At 40.1% G+C, this 25,093-nt stretch overlaps 1 protein-coding gene across 2 annotated transcripts; it reads left to right on the top strand.

The window, feature by feature from the left end:
- Positions 1–84: 84 nt before the first annotated feature.
- On the top strand, positions 85–21,231 carry LOC310949854 (protein mono-ADP-ribosyltransferase PARP6; the record flags this gene model as incomplete). 2 transcript variants are annotated; one of them, XM_083917430.1, is made up of 22 exons in its annotated part: positions 85–150; positions 659–736; positions 3,619–3,713; positions 3,944–4,004; positions 4,199–4,289; positions 4,462–4,528; positions 6,815–6,964; positions 8,455–8,605; positions 9,044–9,175; positions 9,336–9,431; positions 9,713–9,805; positions 10,120–10,245; positions 10,623–10,688; positions 11,053–11,120; positions 11,562–11,610; positions 11,771–11,883; positions 13,224–13,296; positions 15,881–15,950; positions 16,792–16,871; positions 17,173–17,236; positions 19,469–19,553; positions 20,405–21,231. In XM_083917430.1, 22 exons carry the CDS (start codon positions 148–150, stop codon positions 20,505–20,507), a joined length of 1,914 nt encoding a protein of 637 aa, XP_083773556.1. In that variant the 3' UTR covers positions 20,508–21,231. The 2 variants fall into 2 exon arrangements, with proteins under 2 accessions (XP_083773556.1, XP_083773555.1); XM_083917429.1 differs by lacking the exon at positions 85–150 and having other exon boundaries at positions 629–736.
- Between the last annotated feature and the right edge of the window lie 3,862 nt (positions 21,232–25,093).

Genomic DNA, 25,093 nt, shown 5'->3' with positions numbered 1-25,093 from the left:
TTTCATGTTTTTTTCTTTTTACTGAATTTAAATTTCTCTCTCAGGTTTACTGTTCTCGTTTCCCTCCACCTGGAAAATGGGCTGCAATGGTTGGCAGTATTCAAAGGCATAAACCTGTCTGAGTGAGCCCTATGAACAACAGATCAAATGGTAAGACAGCAATGATTCTATTGGTGTATACTGCATATGATTAACCTTCATGGTGTATTTCAGATTTCGAAAGTGTTAAATTTAGCAAAATGATATTGCTGTGGATACTTTCCATAGATATTTAGATATTCTGTTAGCTTACTCAAAGTATATTAAATACTGTACGTTTATGCAACAGGACCTCCAGGCTTCCTGTTTTGCTGGGAAATTACAAGAGACATGTTTATTTTTCTACACGGAAATAGTTTCATTAACTCAGCATTGGTTTTACATTGTGTAATCTTTTGAAGGTTGGATTCAGAAAATATCCTGTCTTTTGGAAAGACATCACGCCTCTGTCTCTCTCTTTGAGATGCTATATAAAGCAGTGTTTTGAAGCTGAGTGTTTTGAACAGGAGGCTAAATAGGGAGATGTGAGAAAGGATGTGAGATGAAAGGATGATAGAGAGAGGTTGCATTTTCTTTCCGCTCCACTATAATGGCCTTTTCACAATGTGTGGGCCCACAGGACATCAAAGGCCAGTGTTGGACAGATGAGGAGTCGGATGGGGAGAACGAGTCGGAACAGTTCCTGTATGGCATTCAGGTACAGCAGAGGCTAATGTATTACCTATCAGTTTGTCAGGATATGGAAATGTTGTCAATATTCATCAAGTATTCATACTGATGCTCAACAGTATTGTTATGACAGTACTGTTATTTTACGTCACAATAATCTTTATATTAATGTTTTTTTAGTTCCCAACAAACTGTAAAAGAGCTGCATGTAGGATGTGTTTTGCAGACTTAGTTCTACTATTGTAATGTGTCGGCAGAAGTTTCGGACCTCCCACTAGGCAAAGTGCAATGTTATGCCTGTCACAGTGGAACCTCCTACTATCGAATTCAAGGGAGATCGACCTACCCCGGATTCACTAGTAGGAAGTTCCACTCTGACAGGCATTTCATTGCACTTTGCCTAGTTGGAGCTCCGAAACTTCGGACTTTCTCATGGCACTGGAACACAGCATTAACAGCGCAAGTAAAACGGAGTGACAGATGATTGGCAGGAGGCCCGGCAAATAATTCTATTCGGACCGAATATTTATCATAAATATATGAGCATTGAAAAGTTTTGAGTTTTAACACCTGGTGGTTTTATTATACATTTTAGTTTGCCCTACGCTTATTAGGAGCATTTTAATATTACAAAAGAAAAGTGTAAAAACGCAAGAACGGTAAGGATTGCTTTAATTGAATGAATGAAGTTTCACAGAAAACCAGCCACTAGTTGTCAAGATATTGTCTTAGATGTAGGTGTTGGTCAAGTGGAATGTTTTTACCTGATGTTGGTGCCAGACAATAAGTCCCCAAAATCATTTGGAATCATTCTTTTGGGGATCATGACTCTTTTGACCAAATGTCATGGTCATTTTTATCTGGTAGTGCAGAGCAGATGGACTGACTGACATTTCTATCTTAATGCCTCTCACATTGTAATTCATCTGAAGAAGGATACGCTATTAGAATGTAAGGCATGTGTCAATGTTTTGCAAGGTTCTGGGCTTGGTCTCAAATATGGATTTTTACAAACTGACAATAGCAAATATGAAATTTACCACTTAAGTGCAGGTTTAGTACTATCACCTTATGCGACCTTAAGTATCTATCCAAGCAACACTGTCCAATGAATTCCCATTGCCGGAATTTAATATATCATCTCATCTTGCAAAAGTTCAATACTTCACTTCCATATAAGATCTTAATCTGTTAGTCATCCCTTTTTACTGTTATCTTCCAAGTTCTGTGATTGAAATGTAAATCCAGTCTAGGACTTAAAGCTCATTTATATGCAGAGAACATGAAAGCAGCGTAGTGAAGATAAGGATGAAAGTGTAGGATCTGTTCTACACACTCAGAGCGGAGGAGATGAGAGTCTGACTTCAAGTCTAGACACCGGGAACACATAGGACAAACTTAGGTTAACTATTATTATTATTAATACTTGAAAATGATATTTAATGGACAACACCAAATGTACTCAGGTAACTACTGAACGTATTTAGTGAAAGGATGTAAAGCAATTACTACAAAAAGCCTACAGTTTAAGATATGTACGAATATAAATATTTGTTCCTTATGAAACTCTGAATTAGTGAATATATAACATTAATGTTGGATCAGAGCTACGAGCCGCTGACTAAATGGGACATGTCATCATTTCATGATATGCAAATGCCATGAGAGAGGTGTGGAGTGTGGTTGACGAGGTGAAAGATTAGTAGCACAGTTGAATTAAAAAAAATAAACATTTTTTTTTCATATTGAGTTAGCTGTCACATCTTAACACCACAGCATTTTTTGTGATTGAGAGTTGGTTAAATATGAGTAAGCAAGTAAGCTAAGATGTCTAAAAGCAATGGATTAATAGTTGAAATAGAAAGCTATAAATAATAAATAAAAAGTTCAAATGGTAAATTAAAAGCAGTGGATGAAAAGTTGATTTAGTTAAAAGTAATAGATAAAAAATTAAAATTAAAATTAAAAATTGGAGTCTGCTTTTTTCCATGCTATGATTTTCTCAAATATCACACTTATGTCTGAGTCACTTATTGAATATTAAAGCTTTTACAATCTGTATATTAACAAGCCCTCAAGGTCCTGGACAATAAACCATAAAAGCTACCATTACTATAATATACTTCCTATGGTGATGGTAGGATATGGTCTCCTTGGCTGGGGAAATTTCACAATGTTTATTTAATATTCAAAATTCTTCATGGATTAACATCTCCCCCATTTAGCACATTCATCTTTCAGAAACATGTTGGAGATGGATTAACCAGATCAATAATGAGAGGGAATGTCGTTGTCATAAGAAGGAAAACATCCAGACAGCTTTTACAGTTTAATATACAACATCCCAACTCTTACTGTTCCTTTACAAATAAACATAAAACTTGGCTAAATAGCAACCAGACCTGCCATCATACCTACCTTAGCCACTGCCTGCTTGGCCTGTCTGCTCTCATTTGCTTGAGTTTTTTTCTGTGTTTGTCAGATTGCATTTTACCTGTGTCTTCTGTAATGTAATGTGATTTTACGTTGTCATGTTTTAACTGTTTGTACTTTAAATGTCTGACTATTCATGACCTCCTCTAAGCCTTTTATCCTATTCAGATGTTCATGTTTTACTTTATCCACTTCTAATGCTATATCTTGTGTATGTTTTATTGCTGTTTAATGGCTAATTTAACATCTAGCCAAGGGACAAAATTAGCTTTATTAAACATGAGACAAAATTAATGTGATGTTGATCAATGTGCATTGTCCCTGGAATTAAATAAATAAATGAACACATTTGGAATGATGGGATGAAGGGGGGTCACTGAAGAGTACTTTAATTCATCTTTGAGGACTGTGAGGTGCGTGGGGAATAAAAGTTGGGAACTGTAATTCTGACCAGTGTTAATATACTGCTTGTTGCAGGGGAGCTGCGCTGCTGACCTGTATCGCCACCCTCAACTGGATGCAGATATTGAAGCAGTAAAAGACATCTACACTGACAGTGCTGTCTCTGTTAGGTACAGCGCAGATACACAGAAACATACACAACTGTTTGAGACCTATTTTGAATTTTGTACACAATGCAAAGATATTACATATTCATTTTAACTAGGCACTGTCTGGTAAAATATGAAAAAAGTAATCTGTATTCTCTCCCTCAAGGGATAATCAGTTTAAAGGGTTGGAGTTTAATGCATCCCATTACTTGTGATAAATGAACTGTATCGGGTGTTGTGTCTCTGAACAGGGAGTATGGAACCATTGATGACGTGGACATCGATCTTCATATTAACATTGGTTTCTTAGACGTGAGTCAGCATCCTTTTTTCCCTACACTCACTTCCTCCTTCTTTGTCGATTACTATTCCAACATTGACATTTTTGCAAAGTAACACAGCATTTATAATGCATCGTGCCCTTATAATTTATTTATGTAATGAGAAATGGCCCTAATTAGGATGCTAACTCTGTATATTTGTGTGTATGTGTGTGTCTGACTCAGGAGGAGGTTGCGACAGCTTGGAAAGTTATCAGAACAGAGCCCATTATTCTGAGACTGCGCTTTTCTCTTTCTCAGTACCTCGATGGACCTGGTGAGTAAAGATGTCAGTGTGGATGTTGGTTTTCTGGGAGGGACTTTAGGTATTTGTGCCACTCACTGAGCGTAGGAGGTGAGTACAATATGTGCTATACAAGAGGGATAGTGAGAGAAAGAGTCCGTGTGTATCTGTGCACTGTGTAATAATCTTAGTCATTTTTACTCAGAGCCATCAGTAGAAGTGTTCCAGCCCTCCAATAAAGAAGGCTTCAGCTTGGGTCTGCAGCTCAAAAAGTAAGTCATGTAATCTGTTGTAGTCAACACCTATAATGTTTTATAATAAATTGTAAATTTGATACTTTAAAGATCCCGTATTGTAAAAAGTGAGCTTTTTTAAATCATAAAGCAGGTTAAGTTGTGTATATAAATACCGTGAAAGTATTAAAATTCTCAATCCACAGATGCACACAGCCTGTATTCAGACACTGGGCCTTTGAATAATCCGTCAGGACTTACTGTACGGTTGTGATGTCACAGCTATACTATATTTAAGCAATAGCTCACAACAGGCCATTGTGAGCTATTGCTTTGCATCAGGCTGAACAATGCCCCTTAGCTGTGATATAATCCCAATATAACACGGCCTGAATTGAGTTTATACTTTTATAAAATGGCTACCAAGTATTGCAAAATTAGTAAGTGATGGACAGATTTAAATCTAAACCGTTTCTATTAACAGAAATCCTCCATAAAACATTGGTCTTCCAAAGAAATAGGCCCTACTGGCTGGTTGTTGCTATGGAATGTACTATTTTGACTTAAAAGTGAAATTCCGGCGTAAAATCATCCCTGGGTCTTTTTCTGCAAATACACTCATCAAATAAGCCATCAAGACCGTTTTTTTCATGTAACAACTATTAATGGGGGTACGCGGGTACAAGCGGCCGAAATGGGTTTTCTCAGGGGGGTGGGTGGAGTCGCCGTTAGAGATAGGGTGAGAAGTTCAGCCATCTTTGAGGAGCTCGGAGTAGAACCACTGCTCCTTTGCGTTGAAAGGAGCCAATGGAGGCTCCCTAGGGAGGTGTTCGAGGCACGTCCAGCTGGAAGGAGGCCTCGGGGAAGACCCAGGACTAGGTGGAGAGATATCTCCACACTGGCCTGGGAACGCCTCGGGATCCCCCAGTTGGAGCTGGTGAATGTGGCCCAGGAAAGGGAAGTTTGGGGTCCCCTGCTAAAGCTGCTGCCCCCGCAACCCGACCCCGGATAAGCAGTTGAAGATGAGATGATGAGAACTGTTAATGGAGATATCCCGGACAGCCGCCAACAGCCACATGTTGCAACACTGATTAGCTCGGGGCAGCACGGTGATGGCAATAAGACGGCTTTTTAACCACCGCACCAACAGTGTAGTTCGTGAACCCGGAGTGTTTTGAAAGACTTACCTACTGGCCCCGGTAGCAGCTCCTCTCATAGTAAGGTCGATTCAAGTCAATTACCAAATGCAATCCAAAAGAAAGGAGCCCACTGATGCTTCGGTTAATGTGTAAGGACTCTTATCATGCTACTGCAGAGGTTTGGTGTTATGTTGAGCGGAATTTCACTTTTACTTAGCCTGTTACTGCCTTGTTAGCTTAACCTACTGGTTTAGCCTTATCACTGCAGTCAACCCAACCTCATAACCTGTGTTATCAATCAATCAATCAATCAAGTTTATTTGTCACATGTAATCATATAAGGTATGATGGCAAGGTGGAGCTGTTCGGTGCAGGTCTTGTTTGCTTAAGCTAAACATAGCTCTCTGTCACCACCGTGTCACTGACACACCGGCACAGCTGATTGACATTTCCAATAACAGATTGTTGTAAAACATTAGACTAACCAATCATTTTAGAAATATATTGAAATATTCTGCAAATATAGCCTTGAAGTTAAAGTTCCTACATTGTTTAACAATATGAAAGGTGAGTGATGTTGAATTGTGTAACGGAATTAGAGGTCATCTCTGTCATATACAGGTATTATTTCAGCCTTAACAATCCATCAGATTGCTTGATACGAGCCACCCGTTTTATAAATAGGAATAAAAGGGACACTATGGAGCTGCAATAGTGGTGTAGAGAAGCAGAGAGCGAAGATGTGGAAAATCCAGGAACGCTAACCGATCAGAGCAGACTGGGCTTTTTCAAGAGGGGACTTAAAGAGATAGGCACTAAAAGAGAGCCTTTCAGACAGAGGGTTAATACAGGTATATTCACAGAAGTATGAAAAAAATAACATTAAAGCATGTAAACATGTTCAAGTAGAAACCCCAAATACAAGTATGAACCTGAAAATGAGCATAATATGGGACCTTTAACCTCAGATTTTGCATAACCAGATGTGCACCATCAGTAATACAAATTATTTACATAGATTACAGTTAAAGATTATACATTTTTCCATTTTTGGTGGACTAATTCACTCCCCAAATAATAATGCACAGACAGCAGCGCTAATGTAGTGAATTAAAGTGTAATTCACCAGAGGCCAAGTTCACTCACATACCTTCCTACTCGACTCTCTTTATTTGTAACATGGCAGGATCCTAAGCACATTCACCTCACAGCAGTGGAAGCACCTCAGTAATGAGTTCCTCAAGGCCCAGCAGGAGAAGAGGCACAGCTGGTTCAAAGCCGGAGGAACCATCAAGAAGTTCCGCGCAGGGCTCAGCATCTTCTCCCCGATACCCAAGTAGGTCTCTCTCTCACTGTGTATCTCTTTCAAAGCATCTACACAACCGTGCCTATGTTTCATATTCACTCCAATAAGTCAAAGTCAGTAACATCTTCAAATAAAACATTTTGGTGTTTTTGATAATAGATATTTGCTCATGTTATTGTGAAATTAACATGTCTGTAGTTTCCAGCAATGGAGCTCAGGTGTTATACTAAGATTGTGATGGAAGACCCTGTTTTATTAGTCATTGTCCTAATTTTGTTTTCTAAACACCTCAAGTACAGAAAACAATAAGGCTATTTATTATTTGGCATAACATCTGCAGTTTGCTTTTGCATTTTTCCTGTTCCTGTAGGTGAAAGCCATTTTTATAAGAAAAAACAGTTTTCTTCATTCATCACAAAGGTTTTTAGGAAATAACAGAAGGCTGTGGATTAAGTTGATCCATTTGTACAAGTTTAATTATCATTTAGAAATAACATATTATTGCTTTTGGACTTTTAATTCTAAAGATCGTATAGTACACCTAAACTTCAGGATTCATTGGTAACACCTCATTCTGGAGACATCTTTACTAGGAAATACTTTGTTCTAGAAAGGTTCTATATGAATTAATTCCCTTACTTTCATACATGTGAGCTATTTCCCCAAGACTGAAGATTTCTGTTGGAAGGCACTGATGGAAATACTTTGAGAAGATTTGTCTGTAAAAGACAAACTGTAGCAAAGAAGACAAGTAGAGAAAAGGAATCTCTGACACTGCATGTTGCAGATTGACTTAAATTCAAAATTTGACACACTCAACCAATTTCCCAAGGGGGGAAGTACTCTTCTCAGCCTCTGTCTCAGTCTGCGATGCTTTGACAGTTATGGGTGCACAGGGATTGAATTTCGACCTACTCGATGGAGTTCAGCCTCACTAACTACTAGACTGTCTTGACATCTTCACAACTTGACAGGAGTCTCATGTCAAGAGTGTACATATTGTACTGAGAGTGATAGTGGAAATGAACACTGGTTCTTGTATACCAGTTAGTGACTTGGTATAAGTTGTCAGAGCTAGTGAGTGTAGTGTGAGTGTGTAACATATCACTATACAATTACCCAGGTAGTGACCATGTTAAAGCATTGCAGTATTACAGTTGCGGAGATGTTGCCAATGATATTGTGAGCGTGTTCTTGCGGACTGGTGAAGGTCTTTGTATGTGAACTTAGTTATGTTGCATTTCTTAACAGCAGTTACTGTGTGTGTATGTGTCCAAGACACATTTCCTTCAGGACAATAAACACTATCTCATTGTATTATCTTATATCATCAATAATTAAGATTTTGTTCAAAGCAACATTATAATGATAGGTGGAAATGTCTGATATGGCCTTTGAAGCCAGACCCTTCACTATGTGATTTCTACAAAGACACGGACAATGACAACATTATCATCACATCATTGTAGAAAAGAAGTTGATGAAGTGATGGGCGTGTATTTTGTCTTGTTTTTTCCTAGGTCTCCAAGTTTTCCACTGATCCAAGACACAGTTTTAAAAGGGAAGCTGAGCGTCCCTGAGCTGAGAGTGACCCGCCTGATGAACCGCTCTATCTCATGTACCATGAAGAACCCCAAAGGGGAGCTCTTCAGCTATCCACCTAACAGTCAGGTCAGTGGTCACTTTGTTCAAATCAGTATCCATGCATCTATCAGATTCTTTCAGTTTAAAATTAAGGAGTAAAAAATTCCACGGTCCTCCCACTCCTTTGTCTTTAATTTGTCTCACTCACATGTCAAGTACTGGTCATAGTGTTTTTGTCACAACTCTGGGCCTCTAAACTTTACACTCCTTACATTAACTTATAGAAATGCTAGAAAACAATGATCCTATAATGGGTTCAGATCATCAACAATTCTACAAAATATTGGGGATGATTTCTGTTTTAAGGCACTGTATATTTCTGTTTTAATCCTCTGTGATCCACTCTGACCCTCTTCTCAGTCACCCGCCACCTGCACTGTTCCCACCTGAGCCTTTCCTTACCCCTACCGTAACATGGCTGGTGCGCCGTTTCCCATAATCCTTTGTCTTCACTTGACTCATCAGACTGTGGCTGTCCCGGCGGCCAGGGCCCCTGCGCAGATTACCACGAGGCAGCTGATTGAATTGTTTTTCTCATCCCAGGCGGGCGGCCACTGCAAGAACATCCCTACCTTGGAGTATGGCTTCTTAGTGCAGGTTAGACCTTAAAGAGAAATGAGTATGCGCTGCTTGCTGGCAGTGACGGGGTGGGGCTCAAAGTGCATTGTTGCGCTAGGACCTCTTAACAAGTTAAGCCTGTAACTGCATTAAAAAAGGTGGAAGTGATAACTTGGAACACTACTGTGCTTTTCACCAGATAATGAAGTACTCAGAGCAGAGGATCCCCACGCTCAACGAATACTGCGTGGTTTGCGACGAACAGCACGTCTTTCAAAATGGATCCATGCTAAAGGTATCAGAAACAAGAAAGAAATATACAGAAACAATTCCATATTGGTTAAAACAAACATTCTGAAGAGCGTGCACGTGATGTTTTCTCTTACAGTTAGTGATATGATCTTGTAAATGCACTTTCCACAATGGTAGTTGTAAGGAAGTAAGATAAAGAGCGAGAAAAAGCGTGTCAGTATGTGCGTGCATGAGTGTACTCATTTTTGTGTAGATATGTAGTACACTTTGAAATTAGTATATTTTCATCCCTCTTTGTCAATGCGTGTGTGTCTGTTTATATAGCCAGCTGTGTGCACCAGGGAGCTGTGTGTGTTCTCCTTCTACACTCTGGGTGTGATGTCTGGAGCTGCAGAAGAAGTGGCCACTGGAGCAGAGGTGACAAAAACACAACAGACACAAATCTGATTACTTGTTTGTTTGTTTTTACTAGCACATTTTTGGTATTTCTCCTACATTCCCTTTGGATTTTAGTTTAAAATATAAAAGCCTAACATATGGTGAAAGACTCAAGCATCAAACACTGACACACGTCATGATGTTCATTTGGGATTATTTGTATATATGCATTATGAACTGAGGCAGGTTCTTCTGTTGTATCGCACTAAAGAGTCAATAAAAGCATCAAAATGAGTCAATAACAGCATCAGATAAAGTAATATCATGTAAATATTAAATCTCTCTCTCCGCAGGTGGTGGACCTACTTGTAGCTATGTGTCGAGCTGCTCTTGAGTCTCCGCGTAAGAGCATCATCTTTGAGCCCTACCCATCAGTTGTTGACCCCAATGACCCCAAGACTCTGGCCTTTAACCCAAAGGTCAGCATCCTCATTACTAGTATTGTGATTACTAACTAAATCAAAACACGCATTTCATTCCAAGAGGACTTATCCACTTGTGAAACACAACCCCTACTTTGTTAAACCCACATTTGCTGTCAGAACGACACTAGAAAATATTATTGTACTTATTCACTAACTAAATGCATGATGTTATGTAACAGTAATGCTTAAGATTGTATTATTAGTTGTGTCTTTGAAGGATTGTGCAATGAGTATTTTTTTTTTTCAATAGATTGAAATAATTTAAATGTAACAATATTTCAGCAAACATTTGCCAAGGGATTTTAGATGTCTGTATGTTGTTCCCTCTCTCATTGCATACAATGGATGTTTGGCTCAACCGATGAACACAGAAGAAGAATTATGAGAGACTGCAGAAAGCATTGGACAGCGTCATGTCTATTCGGGAAATGACCCAGGTACAAGGTGTGAGGGAAAGAAGGGAATGGCCACAATGAATCTGATGTATAATCTTTAAGAGATAATATAAGCTATTTTAGTTTCGTCACTCTATGACCACCCCATGACTGAAAATGTCTGTAACACAGCCCAGTATTTGAACAGCATGGCTGGGGTCTTTGTTTATCAAAGTGACAGTTGTTACGGATAGTGTATCTTCTCTATTGCCCTTGCTTACTCCTGTTTACCCCCTGTGGCTTGACTGCATCAGTACTATGTATAAAACACATAATAACTCTAGATCTGAACACTTACTCATTTAGCTGTGGAAAAAAAATCCTGAAAACAACACCTCCTTGTGTGTGTGTGTATGTTTTTTTCCAGGGTTCATATCTAGAGATCAAGAAACAGATGGACAAACTTGATCCTTTGGCCCATCCCCTGCTACAGTGGTGAGTAGAGAAGATCTAGGTTTACTCTGCGTGTTAAAGCAATAATGTCAAAGATTTTCTAAAGCCTGAAAACAGACCCAGGAGGAGGTGCAGAAGTCTCGTTTTCTCTCAGAACACTTGAATTACAATGTGATAAAAGGTTATTTAGGATTTTTTGCATATATTACATATGGCTGGTTTCATTGTCCTGCTTTTCTGCATGTTGGCTCATTGTCACACTGTCACACTTACTGGGACACTTTCTGTTTACAGTATATAGAAAGAAGCCATTATTAATGTTATTAGCAACACCTGTGCTTTTCCTATTTTGACAAGTCAAAATTTCTGCTGTGAAAAACTCTTATTGGAGTTCAAGCAAAGTGTTAGCACAATGGCTACTATTTTAGATTCTGTTACACCTTATTTTATTCATGTTTTGATATTCTGTCTTTCTTTTTGCAGGATTATTTCCAGTAACAGGTCTCATATCGTCAAGCTGCCTCTGAGTAGGGTAGGAGATCAGAATGACATCCCCTCAAGTGTCCTATGTCAAATTTGATTATTTTTACTGCTACATTGTGTCACTTAATGTTTCATACTCACTCACTCTCTATCTGTCTGTTTGTCTCTCTCTTGCTCTCACTTGTCTCTTATGATGTCATTTGCGATAGCAACTGAAATTCATGCACACCTCCCACCAGTTCCTGCTGCTCAGCAGCCCTCCGGCCAAGGAGGCTCGTTTTCGCACTGCCAAGAAGCTATATGGCAGCACCTTCGCCTTCCAGTGAGTCCACTTTGTTCCTCTCATTAGCTGACACATCATTCGTATGATCAAATGTTTTCATTGATACGACTTCTTTGAAGCTTATAGCCTCAAAGTAGTCTTCAAAGCTAAAATCATTTAAGCCTTTATAAAATATATGATTAATTATACTGTTGTTAAGCTTCTGAATGCTAGGCAAATATAATGGGATAAATCACTCACTGTAAATAATTGATCTCAAATAAAGCAAAGTCACTAAAGGGAATGCATAATTTAGTATTACAGCAGTTCACTTTGTCACACATGAACATGTCTCAGTGTAACACCTGGTCAATATGTTACGGATGAAGGAGCCACTCTAGCAGATTTTTTTGGAACCCTAACAAACAACAGCACAAAGCAGTGACCGGTCTCTTGGACAGAGAAACCAACTTGCTAAGCCAGCACATGGAGCCAACACTATCTGTGAGATCAAGATTCGTACTGTAGCAGATGGGGCTTTGCTGAATATTTTAGATACACAAGGCCCATCTGGGCATTTGCAGGGTACAGCTAACACATGAACAGAGCTAACAGTCTCTTTATTCTGGTTAATGCTACAAATTTAATAATTCTCAACAGAAAAACAAACAAATTTGTATGCCAGCTTGGCATCATTTTATTTTGATATAAACGGAAATAGAAAATATAAATACATGTTCAGAATCAGATTTAATGACAAAATACGAGCTTTAGAAGGGAATCCATGCTCTCATAAGTGAAATTAGGAACTTTTGCCTTCATTTATTATATTGTGGGACCAAAAAGATACTGCTTCAAAACTAGTTAAAAATAACAGAACTCATGACACTGCTGTGACTGTTTATTTTAAGACAGTCCAGAAACCTGCACTGGGAGATGGTTTGTCATCATTGAGCTTCAGTTTTTATTACTTTTTTTAGTACTGAATATAAATTTTGAGTACACACACGTGCCTTGCACAAATTATATAAATAGATTACTACAGTAGCTCCTTTGTGGTTTGCAGAAGAGACCTTGAATCTTCTCTCTGCATTAATTTCTTATTCAAAGGTTTTATACATTACTGTATTATGTAATTACTTAAAAACTAAAAGCTGAAAAGCTAATTTCATTGATTCTTTTACAGTAATAATACATGGCATTTTCAATAACAGTAAATAATATAACAATGAATTGAATCATAGCAACCTTTCATTTGCTAGGTCACAGACAAAATGCGCCACGGTGTTATTTCGATATCTGGCCCACTACACCTCAGTGGATCCACACTGTTTATATTTAAACAGCACTTTGTTTTATCTCTTCTTTCTCATCTTTTCCTCTCTCTACACTTGCTCTAGTGGTTCCCATATAGAGAACTGGCACTCTGTTCTGAGAAATGGACTAGTCAATGCCTCTTATACCAAACTGCAGGTATGTAACCCTGGCAGTTGGCTGGAATTTACGATGCATCTCCTCTCGGACAGTAAACCTGCTCTCTGACAGAGCAGGCTCGCTGTCCGGCTGATTCATTTTTGCAGTTAATGGATGCCAGCTTCCCTGTCGTCAGCTTTGCAAATTGGCATTTTAGCGAGCGGGGCACACTGGGAGATTTTCCTGGCCAATGGCAGTTGCTTACTGCCGCCGCCGACAGCAGGTGACAGCACGTCTCTTCCTGTTGTGGGACAAAGGGAGGGGGCTGTGGTGTCAGCTGTGATGTCAGGAGGCTGCCTGTGTGCCTTGTTGGGGTTAACCACCTAGAGCACTGAGTAGGCTAGGTCCGAAGCTGAAGGATGCAAAGGACAAGCTCCATGGGAGTGAGTATAGACTTTGTGTGGTTGGATAAGGAGGGTTTTCATAAAAGGTCAGTAACTGACACCACTTATTATCTATTCAGACCTGGGTCAAATACGAGACTCTAGTCATGTAAACAGTTCCTTTAAAGTTTCCATATTGTAAAAAGTGAGATTTCCATATCTTTTTCGATAACAAAGTAGACTGAGGCTTGTGTACCGTTCACATTTGAACCGTGTGTGTGCGTGTGTGTGTGTGCGTGCGTGCGTGCGTGTGTGCGTGCGTGCGTGTGTGTGTGTGTGTGTGTGTGTGTGAGCTCAGCCTCACTCTCTGTCAAGCATGTGGAGTAGAGGACACAGAAGCTTGCACACATGCTCCCATGTGTCCATGTGTGCTGTCACATTTACTGTGATTTACTGTGAGTCGGTATGTGGTTATACTGATGTAATTTTGTCAGTATCCTTAAAAGTACGGAGTTCGGTAACCAACCCAAATTGAGGTGTTGCATAAATACTGCAGAAACTGTGCCTTTATACGAGCTGCCAGGACTTCTGTACAGTTGTGAAGTCAAAACGATTCTACTGTGTATATATAGGTAGAGAGGGCAGCTGTTATAGTCATTCCCTGGCTGCTGTAACGGTGCAGAGACGCAGAGAGAGATGATGTGGAAGATGCGAAAACACTGACCAATCAGAGTGGACAGGGCTTTTTCAGGAGGGGGGCTTAAAGTGATAGGTGCAAAAGTGGATCATTTCAGATAGAGTGAATACATGTATATTCAGACAGACAGTATGAGAAAAATAATGTGTTTTTTAACATTAAAGTATGTAAACATGTTCTAATAGAAACCCAAAATATAAAGCTGAAAATGAGCATAAAGTGGGACCTTTAAAGAGTTTTATTCAAACTTTGTTGATACTAGATGGGTAAGATTGAACAAATCATGACCGCAAAGATAGTTTCAAGACAGAAGCAGAAAACGATACTTTTCTTTCAAGTTTATTCCAGTTTTACTCAGGTCTGCAACCATCTGAATGTTTATATCGTTCTGCCAAGGCAGTTTTGCTCTTTGTGACCCAGGTCTGTAAAAAGATAAATAAATAATAAATAAAGTGAGCACTATAGAGCGCAGAATGGTCTCATTTGTACAATACGGCAGATAATGAGTGCTTGAAGATACACCGGCATGTCCTGAAAATAGAAGAAAAACAATTAAATGTGAAACCTCAAGGATCTTTGAAGCGCTCACACGTCGGCCGTGATTGCTCTATCATGTGGTTGTGTTTCATTTATGCCTTCTTTGTTCTCCAACTTTTTGAACTCTCCATCTTTGATCTCGCTTCAGCGCTCGTCTGCCTCCTCTCCTCTCTACACATCTCCTCTCCGTTTCACCTTGAGCATTGACACCCCCCCTCCGTCATTGTGTTTCACAGGAGGGTGAGGACTAAGTCCGCCTCCGGCTCCAACCATCACACAAAACCTCACGTCTAGTGTTCCTTTTGATTTCTTCCAGATGTGCCTCATCCTGACCTCCATCTCCCTCACATTTCATTCCCAAGCTATCAAGTTGCTCTTCGTTTTTTCTCTCGTTTCACTTTGCTCATGACCACGTGTCCACGTTACACCTGTGGTCACTTCCTCATTCTTGACATTCTTGACATTCTTGACATTCTTGTGTGGAGGCTCATCATCATCGGTCATCCTCATACTTATCCATCTTTAAGCCAGTATACAAGGTCTCATTTTTCGTGTTTCTCTCTCATGTTGAATACTAGAACATTTTATTCTAAATTTTATTCACAAAATTCAGCATCCTATGATGATGTCTCTAGACTACCTTATGTTGTAAGGGCAAAATAGGATTAATTTAAAGGTCTGACTGTGTGGGTTCTAGGAGCTGTTTCAGATGACTGGAATAATAAAACTATCTTTTCTTTATTTGGCTCTTTGTCATCCACCAATTTATCTCCGTGCGTGCGTGCGTGTGGGCAGGCGGCGTGCTTGGTTGGTAGGTAAACTGTCACTGAATCCTATGAAAAACCAACTTGTACAATATTTCCTGTGATTTAACCACAGTAGGTCTGGTATGTATTGCATTGTATGTGTGAGTACATTTGTGTGTGTGTGTGTGTGTGTGTGTGTGTGTGTGTGTGTGTGTAAATGAGGTTGTCCTGTGCAACTGCTCAGTGACCCTTCCCTCCTTCCTGCTCTTTTCAAACCCAAGCTGCACGGGGCAGCATATGGAAAGGGCATCTATCTGAGCCCCATCTCCAGCATATCTTTTGGATACTCAGGTAGGAATGGCTCATTCCTCGCCCCCCTCCTTTTTATTCCACCACGTTGACTGAGTATGCTCAATGTTTGTAACATGGCCTGATTGTCATCCTGGAACACTTCATTTTCACATGTGGGAGTTTTCCTCTATGCTATCCTGATGTGCTGCTCTATGTTGTGTGTCAATTTTTTGGGTGCTGGACCATGGGCCTTTTCTCTGAGCTTGTGTACCGCCTACCATACCATACATTATGTTGTGACTGTGTAAAGTGGTGCTGTCAGTGGATCTGTGTGTGTAACTATACTTCGTTGGCCTTTAATATTATGATCTTTCCTTTTAAACTTGAATTCCTTACCTTGAAACACAATTTCAGAGGTTGGTTTTGAGTGGTTTTGGTGCTGAGTATGTGGACAACAGGTTGCCAAAGAGGCCCACCTGTAAGCGTTATTAACAAACCCCTATGCAATAATTTCCCAGTTTTAAGGATTGGTGTGGAATTAATTATTATAAGATAAATACTTCAAAACCTCAATCAAAACCAATAAATACATACTTAAGTTGATTACACAGAAATCAGAACTAATGGTATTGTCTAAAGCATGCAACAGTGGTACTTGCTGTGTCATCTTTTTGTGTTGCTATTGAATGTTGCAATTCATTTGGGAATTTAATTTCTAAATGTAGACATTTTTTATAGCATTTTTGGAACGACCTTCATATGAAGGTTAGCACTGTGGGTAATAATTTCTCTGTACCAGGAGCTCAAGACCACTTGAGGAAGGTTTTTCTCAGCTTGAGTGACTTGAGGTAAGGTCGCTCTGACTCAGGGTTGTTTGCTCTCTGTGGGCTGTTTGTTGCAGGAATGGGGAAAGGACAGCACCGCATGCCCACCAAAGATGAACTAGTGCAGCGTTACAACCGCATGAATACCATACCACAGGTGAGAGAACTGGACATATTACATCCTCACCTACATATTGGATATATAAAATAAAAGATGCACCATAACTTTTTAAAAAGATAGTTGGACTCTATGAATCCAGATCCATATTTAGGGGCCTTGAGAGAAATCAACACTGACTGCCAGATGAAGGTGTTCTTTTTTGTATTCTGAGTTGAAATGTTTCCAACATTTCCAACAATCTGTACAGTATCAGTGGACACCATCATCAGCTCATTTAGATCATGGTATTTACTGTAGCAGTTGGGTGGAACTGAACTGTTGTCTCTTTTTTCAATAGAGCCGTCCAATACAATCAAGGTTTCTTCAGAGTCGAAATCTGAACTGCATCGCTCTGTGTGAAGGTAATCACAAGCAGAAGGTATCATACGTGTATCTGTCTTTAAATAAAAACATAAAAATAAAAAGAACATTATTATATTATTAGCTATATTTTATAGTAATGACCTACACACGTTTTAGTAAATACAAGACCTCTTTATCAAATTTGTAATTCATCCAAGACAAGCAAAACCAGAAGAAAAAACTGGGTAATGTAACTTGTGTCTTAATGTGCAGTTCAAAAAAGTCATGGCAATTATCTTAATGTAATGATGATCCTCATAATGGGTAAAACAAAGATAAACAAGATAAATAATATTGATCAGTTAGGATAACTGCGTTTAAGCCCTTTTTATTCTGTAAAATTTCATTTCTTAATTTCAAACATAACAAATAATAATAAATCTCAACAAATTAAACAACATAAATAAATATTACATGTCTGAAAAGGAGTGGTAAGATGTTTTCACTTACAGTATAAGGCACTACTATTTCCTTAACTCAGTCAATTCAATAATATTCATCATATACACAACTCACAAACAACAATGCTATTATGTACAACACAAATAGCTACCCAGTGTCAGTCACATATTAAAATTACCTCACATTCATCCTACCCATCCCCATACCTTTTTATTTTACTACTTCATTATGCCTTTTGCCTACAACACCTGGCACAGTGTTCTCTCCCTCCAGAGCTGCTCCTCCCTTGGTTCAGTGCAGGAGCACACACTTGTCCTGCTCCTCCTTTGGGTTGCTTACTCTCTGCTCCCAAGTGCTCAGTCTCATTCTGTGCTGTCATACCTTAAAGGGGTCTGGAAGAAGACTGCAAAGATTCTTATTGACCCCTTCCCGACACAACCTCTAGTATATGGGACACCTTGCTGCGTATTAGTAAATTCTCTTTCTATGGAAAGAATGGGTGCAGAGGGGTATTGCAGTGATTGGTTACCTTTACAAAGAGCAGGACCTCAAATCCTTCAATAGATTACATGCCAAATTCAAATTGGAGAAACAACAATGCTGGCATTATGTGCAAATGCATAGTTTAAGATCCCCCCCCACCCCCCCACCCCCCCAAAAAAAATGCAAACACTCCCTCTTTTATTACCCAGAGATACGGTAGATACGATAGCACTAATAGTTCCTTGAAAACTGTGTGGGAAACAGATTTTGGAATTACATTTACAGAAAAACAATCGGCCATCATCCTACGTGACGTAAAGTGCATGAGACTGCTCAACAATGGAAGTCAGCTCACGCTCCATCAGTCACATACTGGCATTATCGCTTGCTAGGGTGGCAGCGTATGAATGGATATGCAGCTCTTTGCTGGGCAGCATAGAACTGAATTATTTTAAATGGAAAGATTTCTTTACTGCGTTAACGGCCCTTAAAGACAAGCACAGGGCTTAACGCACTCCCTCCATTTAGAATAGAATAGAATAGAATGACTTTAATGATCCCAGACTGGGAAATTATTTTGTAACAGCAGTAGTGGGTCAGCAAATAAAAACTTTGTACATAACATAAATAGAATCCAATATAGACATAGTGTATATATACAGTGCACAGTGTGCTATAAACAATAAACAATTATAATATATAAACAATAATATATATACAACAAAAATATACTATACTAATAATAATATATACAAAACAATACAACAACAAAAAAAACAGCAGAGAGAGGGAATGTTAGGATGCAGCGTCTGTATCTGGGCAACAGCGGAGTGGATGACGTCACAGGCCAGCACTGCATCAGCTGAAGGAGGAACGGACACACCGATAATGATGGCAGACGTGAATTCCCGGGGCAAATAACAAGGCCTCATCCCCACAGTCAACAGTTCAATGTCCGGGGTACAGAGACGTCTCCCCACGCGAACGTGTCCGGGACCACACCACCTCTCACTCACGTACAGTGCAATCCCTCCTCCTTTTTTCTTTCCGCTGCTTGTCACGTCGCTGTCCGCCCGAACAGTGCTGAAACCGGGAATCGCCACGCTGTGGTCCGGGATGTTTGAGTGAAGCCATGTCTCCGTGAAACACAACACACTGCACTCACGATATTCCCTCAGAGCCTTTATCAGCGTGGCGAGCTCGTCTTGTTCCCCAGATAAAATTATATTATTATGTAGTACTACTACTACAGCCAAAATAATACAGATAGAATAAGAAGAAAGTAAGGTAAATACAAACCATCATTTCTTATTTTGTGGTGAAACAAGCTTCTCTCTCTTCAACAGTAATCACATCTAAGGATCTGCAGAAACATGGTAACATCTGGGTGTGCCCAGTATCCGACCACGTCTGTACTCGCTTCTTTTTTGTGTAAGTATTCCCAACGCTTTTTTTTAAAACTCCTTCTAAATTTCTACAGAATTAATTAATGTACATTAACCAAAGGAGCTGCCATAGCAACCAGGCAGCAAATATTAAAAAAAAGAATCCTCACACTTAAAATGAATAGTTCATCACTCTGGGTTTTTTCTTTTCCTGCTAAATCGCAGTTGATGAAGTTGATTCAATTAAGAATTATGGTTTACACTGCAGTTCTCGCTCATTACTCTTTCATTTTAAATCAGTGAATTAATTGTGCTGATTGCTGAGTCGTGTTACCTCTTCACTTAATGGTGTTCCTCTCAGGTCATAGTCATAGCAATTTGATGTTTTTAAAAATGCGTTTTGGAGCATAGGAAATAACACATAGCGTCCACACTGGCTGCTGATGTTGGGGCTTTGAGTTCAAGTTTTGGACACAGGCATTCACCAGATGGCAGAGTCTATTATTACGTCCATGGCTGTCTTCTGAGTTGGTAATTAGATTTGAAATGGCTTACAATCAAATTTCAATCACAGCTAAATGTTATTCAATTCAGATTTTTTGCGCAGTTTATGCTTGTGTTTTTCACCTTGTGTCAGACAACAATGCACTGTAATTCACTTGCTTCCTAGATAAGAGAAACTCACAAAGGCTTATTTGTCCAGGCCTTTTTATCACCAGTATTATCACTTTTTGATGAGAGAAGAACAAACTTATCTTCTGCTTATCTTCAAACTGGTCTTTTATACCACCGAGTCCTGGACAAAAATAAAGGAGTGAGCAAGTGAAGGTGATAAAAACTTATGCGACTATTGATTTAAAGAAATAATATGTCAACTCATCTACATATTATGTGCAGGTATGAGGATGGCCAAGTAGGAGATGCCAACATCAACACCCAGGAGCCTAAGGTGCAGAAGGAGATCATGCGTGTGATTGGGACCCAGATCTACTCCAGCTAATGGTGGTTCTCCATACGTCTCTGGCGGAGGAACACAGGCAGGAAGACAGCGAATGTTTGGGCGGGCTGACCTCAGGCCGGATACTGAAGGCTGAGGCAGCTTTTGAGCACATTATTTCTAAAGTCGTTTTGTTCTGGTCCTCTCATTTTTCTCTCCCTTCTTTGTCCCTCTTCTCAGAGTGGTCACACATTACATGTGCATTTAACCTTCAGTTACCTGGTTAAAGTCAGTCTGCTTTTCATACTTAACACACCCATCAAGAAAAAAAAGGAAGTAGCCACTGGAATGGATCTCAAAACATACACACACTTTCAAACCCTGATTCGACCGGGCTTTTTACTCTCTGGCTGCACTTTTACTGGTCGTTTGGACAAATAATCTCTATCTATCATTTCTCGTTGTGAATATCTCGTAAAAAGAAAATAAATAAAAAAGAATAATTTCAAACGATAATTAGATCCCTTTGTGGCGAATAAGTGATGGATTTACATGCACATAGAAGTTTGTTCTCTTATTGTGTTTGCAAAAAGGCATTAGCTCTGATCCGTTTATTTAATATTCTTTGACCGATGACATGAATTAACGTCTGTGACATTGTTATCCGTGGGGCAAGCACTGTTATTGTCATTTTGTCCTTGTTCGCTCCCAGAATCCAATAAGCGAGGTGTGGCTTGAAGTTACATAGACTATAGGCACTTTGTTTGTGATAACATTATCAAATGTAAAAATCCAGCCATTAACAGAATAATGATTTTTCATGACAGAATTATTCTCATTGATAATGCACTTTCAAAACATCACAGCCCCCAAATGCCAGACAAACAGCTATTAAAGAAAATAAAATAATTTTATCTGACTGGATGGAAGTGTGACATGACAAAATCAACAACAGGGTCATAAAATGAAAAAACAAAAAAACAAAAACAAAAACAGTGGACTTAATCTGTGGACAGACACATGTCTGTTTGCTGTGTTATATGTTAAAAAACAAAAACAAAAAACTACCACAATCTGTCGCACGCCATCATTTTGTTTAAGTAGTCATCACTTCTTTAAGTGGGGGATCTCTCATTTCAAAATGAATCTCTTTCTGTATGAACTACACTTCCCATTGGAGTCACAGCTTTCCAAAATCCACTGTACAGAAAATCATGGACAATGTTACCAAACTATCTACTGACAGTATCCAGCCCAGGTGAGCTCACATTCTCTCCAGCCCCTACCTGATGGAAACTGGATGTTACAGATCGGCATTAATCTGCAACTCTATGGTTTCACCTTGGAAAATGGCAACCTTGTATAGCTAATCAAGTTTATCAGTCATGTACTGTATTTATGTATGTACGTGTGGGTTTGTATTTTCTTGACATTATAATAGACATTGCACTTATTCAACGTTTGCCTAAACTGGAGAAACAGACTGTCCTCGGACCTGCAGTAGACGGGAAGCTGAGGGAAAGTGGTGAAAAAGTATGTATGGAGTCAGTAAGACTATAAAACCCAACATCCTAACCATGTCTGTATGGAGACCTCCTGGAACTGAAGATTCGGACTACTGAATGGACTTTGAGGCACTGAAAGAGAGTGAACTGTAAATAAGGACATTGGAGTATTCGTTGAAATGTATTGCCCTGAAAGAAGCGGACATGTACAGCTTTCTCATTGTGTTGCGGGGACTGTGCTAATCGCTGAAGTCTGTTTGGTTTTTTTTGTGAAAAGATTTGAACTTTGAGTCTGAGAATCTGTTCTCTGGCTCTCTGTCTCTGGCAAGTAATTTTTTCAAAGATGATATTGACGACAATGATGGTTATTATGATGATGATGATGAAAGGCGACGATGGAGGAAAAAAAATAAAGCCTGATTTTGCACAGTTTTACATACAGTCTCCTTTTCTTTGATGTCTCTGTGGAAAATATGTGTAACAATTAAATGTACAATTGTCTCTTGAGGCTGAGGCTTTGTACTAAATATTTTGAGCAGAAGGGGGCACCATTACTCCACCGACATACATAGAGTACCTGACTGTCTCATGATGTTGCATCCCCAAACCTTCCATTTGCGCCTTCCCTGATCTCCACGCTTGCCTCTTAACTTCTGTTTGAGTAAATGGAAGAATACTGCATGCTCATAAGCTAACAATATTTGTTTCCTTATGAAATTGCAAAACTGCATCTCACATATGCAAGCACATCATATTAACCATGACTTTCAAAGGTAATTTAGTTCTAGAGGAAGCGCTTCAGGACAGACCAATATGCCGACATATATACTGCAGTACCTACAGGCTTGCTAAAACTACATCTAATCAATTTATTGCATCGCAAATTCATTCAAGTATCCATTGATTTCCTTAAATCTAATATCTCCTGGTTAAATATGGCAGGTTATGCTTTCACCTCAGAGAGAGCAGTTCACTAATTGTTTGTCGACCCGCCAATGCTTACTCTCTCCTCCTCCCTTGCTCTCTCTCTTTCTCTCTCTCTCTCTCTCTGACCACAGAAAGCTCTCCTCTTTCAAACCAGCTAAACACATCTCATCGCTGCTCCGCTACAAAAAAAAAGAGTCAAGTCTGATGGCTGTTTTGGCAAAGGAGGCCCTGTATGTGTTTGACAAGTGCTGGGTGTGTAGAGAGTGGGTATAATCATGGGGAAGCTGAGGCACTCATGGGCCCTTGAAAGGCACTTTATGTGTGTATTTGTGGCTACGGTAATTGGACTCCTCCCTTTGTAAGATGACCCATTTGACAGGGCCCTGTGGCTGGGCCCTTGTACTGATATCTGTGTATGTGTGTGTGTGAATAGCAGATGATGTGTATGGTTCACGTGTTACTATGATCTCTGAAACCCAGCCCTCATGTTGGACAAGGTCCCCTGGTTTGGCTTTGTCCCCCCTTACCAAAGCCAGCTGGCTGGTGGCACACAACTGCACATTGCTTAGATCCAACCAGGGCTTCTTCTTGTGTAGTTCAACCATTTGCCACTGAGAGGAGCTCTGGTGTTTTTCTACTATGCCTGGGTTCAACTGCTTTCTTTGCATACTTAAAACACACACACACACACACACACACACACACACACACACACACACACACACACACACACACACACACACACACACACACACACACACACACACACACACACACACACACACACCCACCAGGCAATAGCATACACATGCAGGTAAACACACACACTACAGAGTAGTTGTTTGGTCAGATAAAGGAGTAGTGACGGGAGGGCAGAAGGTCACTGAGGATGTCTGGCCCTCTGCGGAAGCGGCTGCTCCTAACCTCCCTCTCCCCTGCCTCCGTAATAAGTGTGACCGTTTGATTTCTGCACAAAAGGAGCAATTACAGGGAGTTGTTTAATCACCCACACTTTTATTGAGCTTGGGGTCTCTTAGCTTGCAGCTCAGGCCTCCGTCGTCGGCAGCAGCGGGCGACAGGAGTGACAGAGAAGGTCGGTGGTTTAACGGGGCGCGAAGGGGTCTCGTTTGAGTTAAGACTTCGCAGGCTACTCTGCACGCTGCGGAGGCCCCCGGGACAGAGACAAAGAGGTAGACGAGACCAGAAGACAGGCTAGCCAGCCAGGCAGAGAGATAGATGAACTTAGAAGAGAGACAGAGACTAGAGGGCAGAGTTTGGGGGACACATCAGAATCACTTTATTCGGCAAGTAGGATAAATGTGCAGGAGTTTCTCTGGTGTTTTCACAGAGATACGGTAACAATTTAGGACACAAAGCAAAGAAGTACATTAGTTGTAGCCTACTTGTTGAGCAGGAGCTGTGATAAATTCTCAGGAGTGCAAAAGAAGCAGTGTCTAATGCTTTTTTGTTTTTCTGGGGGAGGGGGAGAAATTAAATAAGCTACAGTATATGAACAAAGCACAGACATGATTCCTGAACCTTACAAGCGGTGTAGCATGCGAGGACTTCTGTGGACATTGTGAGCACAGGGATGGCATACAAAAATGTTTTTTTAACAAAGAGAGAGAAGAAAAACAACAGAATTCGATTTTCCTACTTTACAGTCAGCCCAGAGCCCCAGTAAGCCCAATTCCCATTCAAAACAGTACCAAGCACTGTCAGTGTCTGTGCCTTTTATTGAATTTTCAGCCCGGGTGTTACTCTATATTTGTGTGCATGCCGAGTGCCTCCTCCTCCTCCCTAGATATGAATGATGGAGTACAAGTCCTTGTCTAGTCCCTCAGAGACGGCAAGGATGGTAGTGTGAGGTGGAAAAAAAGGGGGGTGGCGATGGATGGAAGAGCTGGCGGTGTTTTGGGGGGAGGAAGGGGGTGGTTATTTTAAAATGGCACAAACTGGAAAAGAACAGCACCACTGAGTGGTGACCAAGGTGAGACGTGTGTGTGTCTGTGTGTCTGTGTGTGTGGGTGTGTGTGTGTGTGTGTGTGTGTGTGTGTGTGGGGGGGGGGGGGTTGGGGGTGGAAAAGAAGAGGGTAGAAAAAGAGAGTGTAAGAGGGAGAGGGAGGGAGGAAGGGAGTACACCATTGCTGCTCATAAAGCCAACAGCTGTGTGGGTAATGTTTTGTGACACCGAGCCTCTCCGATCCCTTCTGTTTC

The sequence above is a fragment of the Echiichthys vipera genome, assembly GCF_963691815.1.
Source record: "Echiichthys vipera genome assembly, chromosome: 1".
In the NCBI taxonomy this organism is placed as follows: Eukaryota; Metazoa; Chordata; class Actinopteri; order Perciformes; family Trachinidae; genus Echiichthys; species Echiichthys vipera.
The sequence above is the reverse complement of the archived record's forward strand: the minus strand, read 5'-3'. Positions and strand labels throughout refer to the sequence as shown.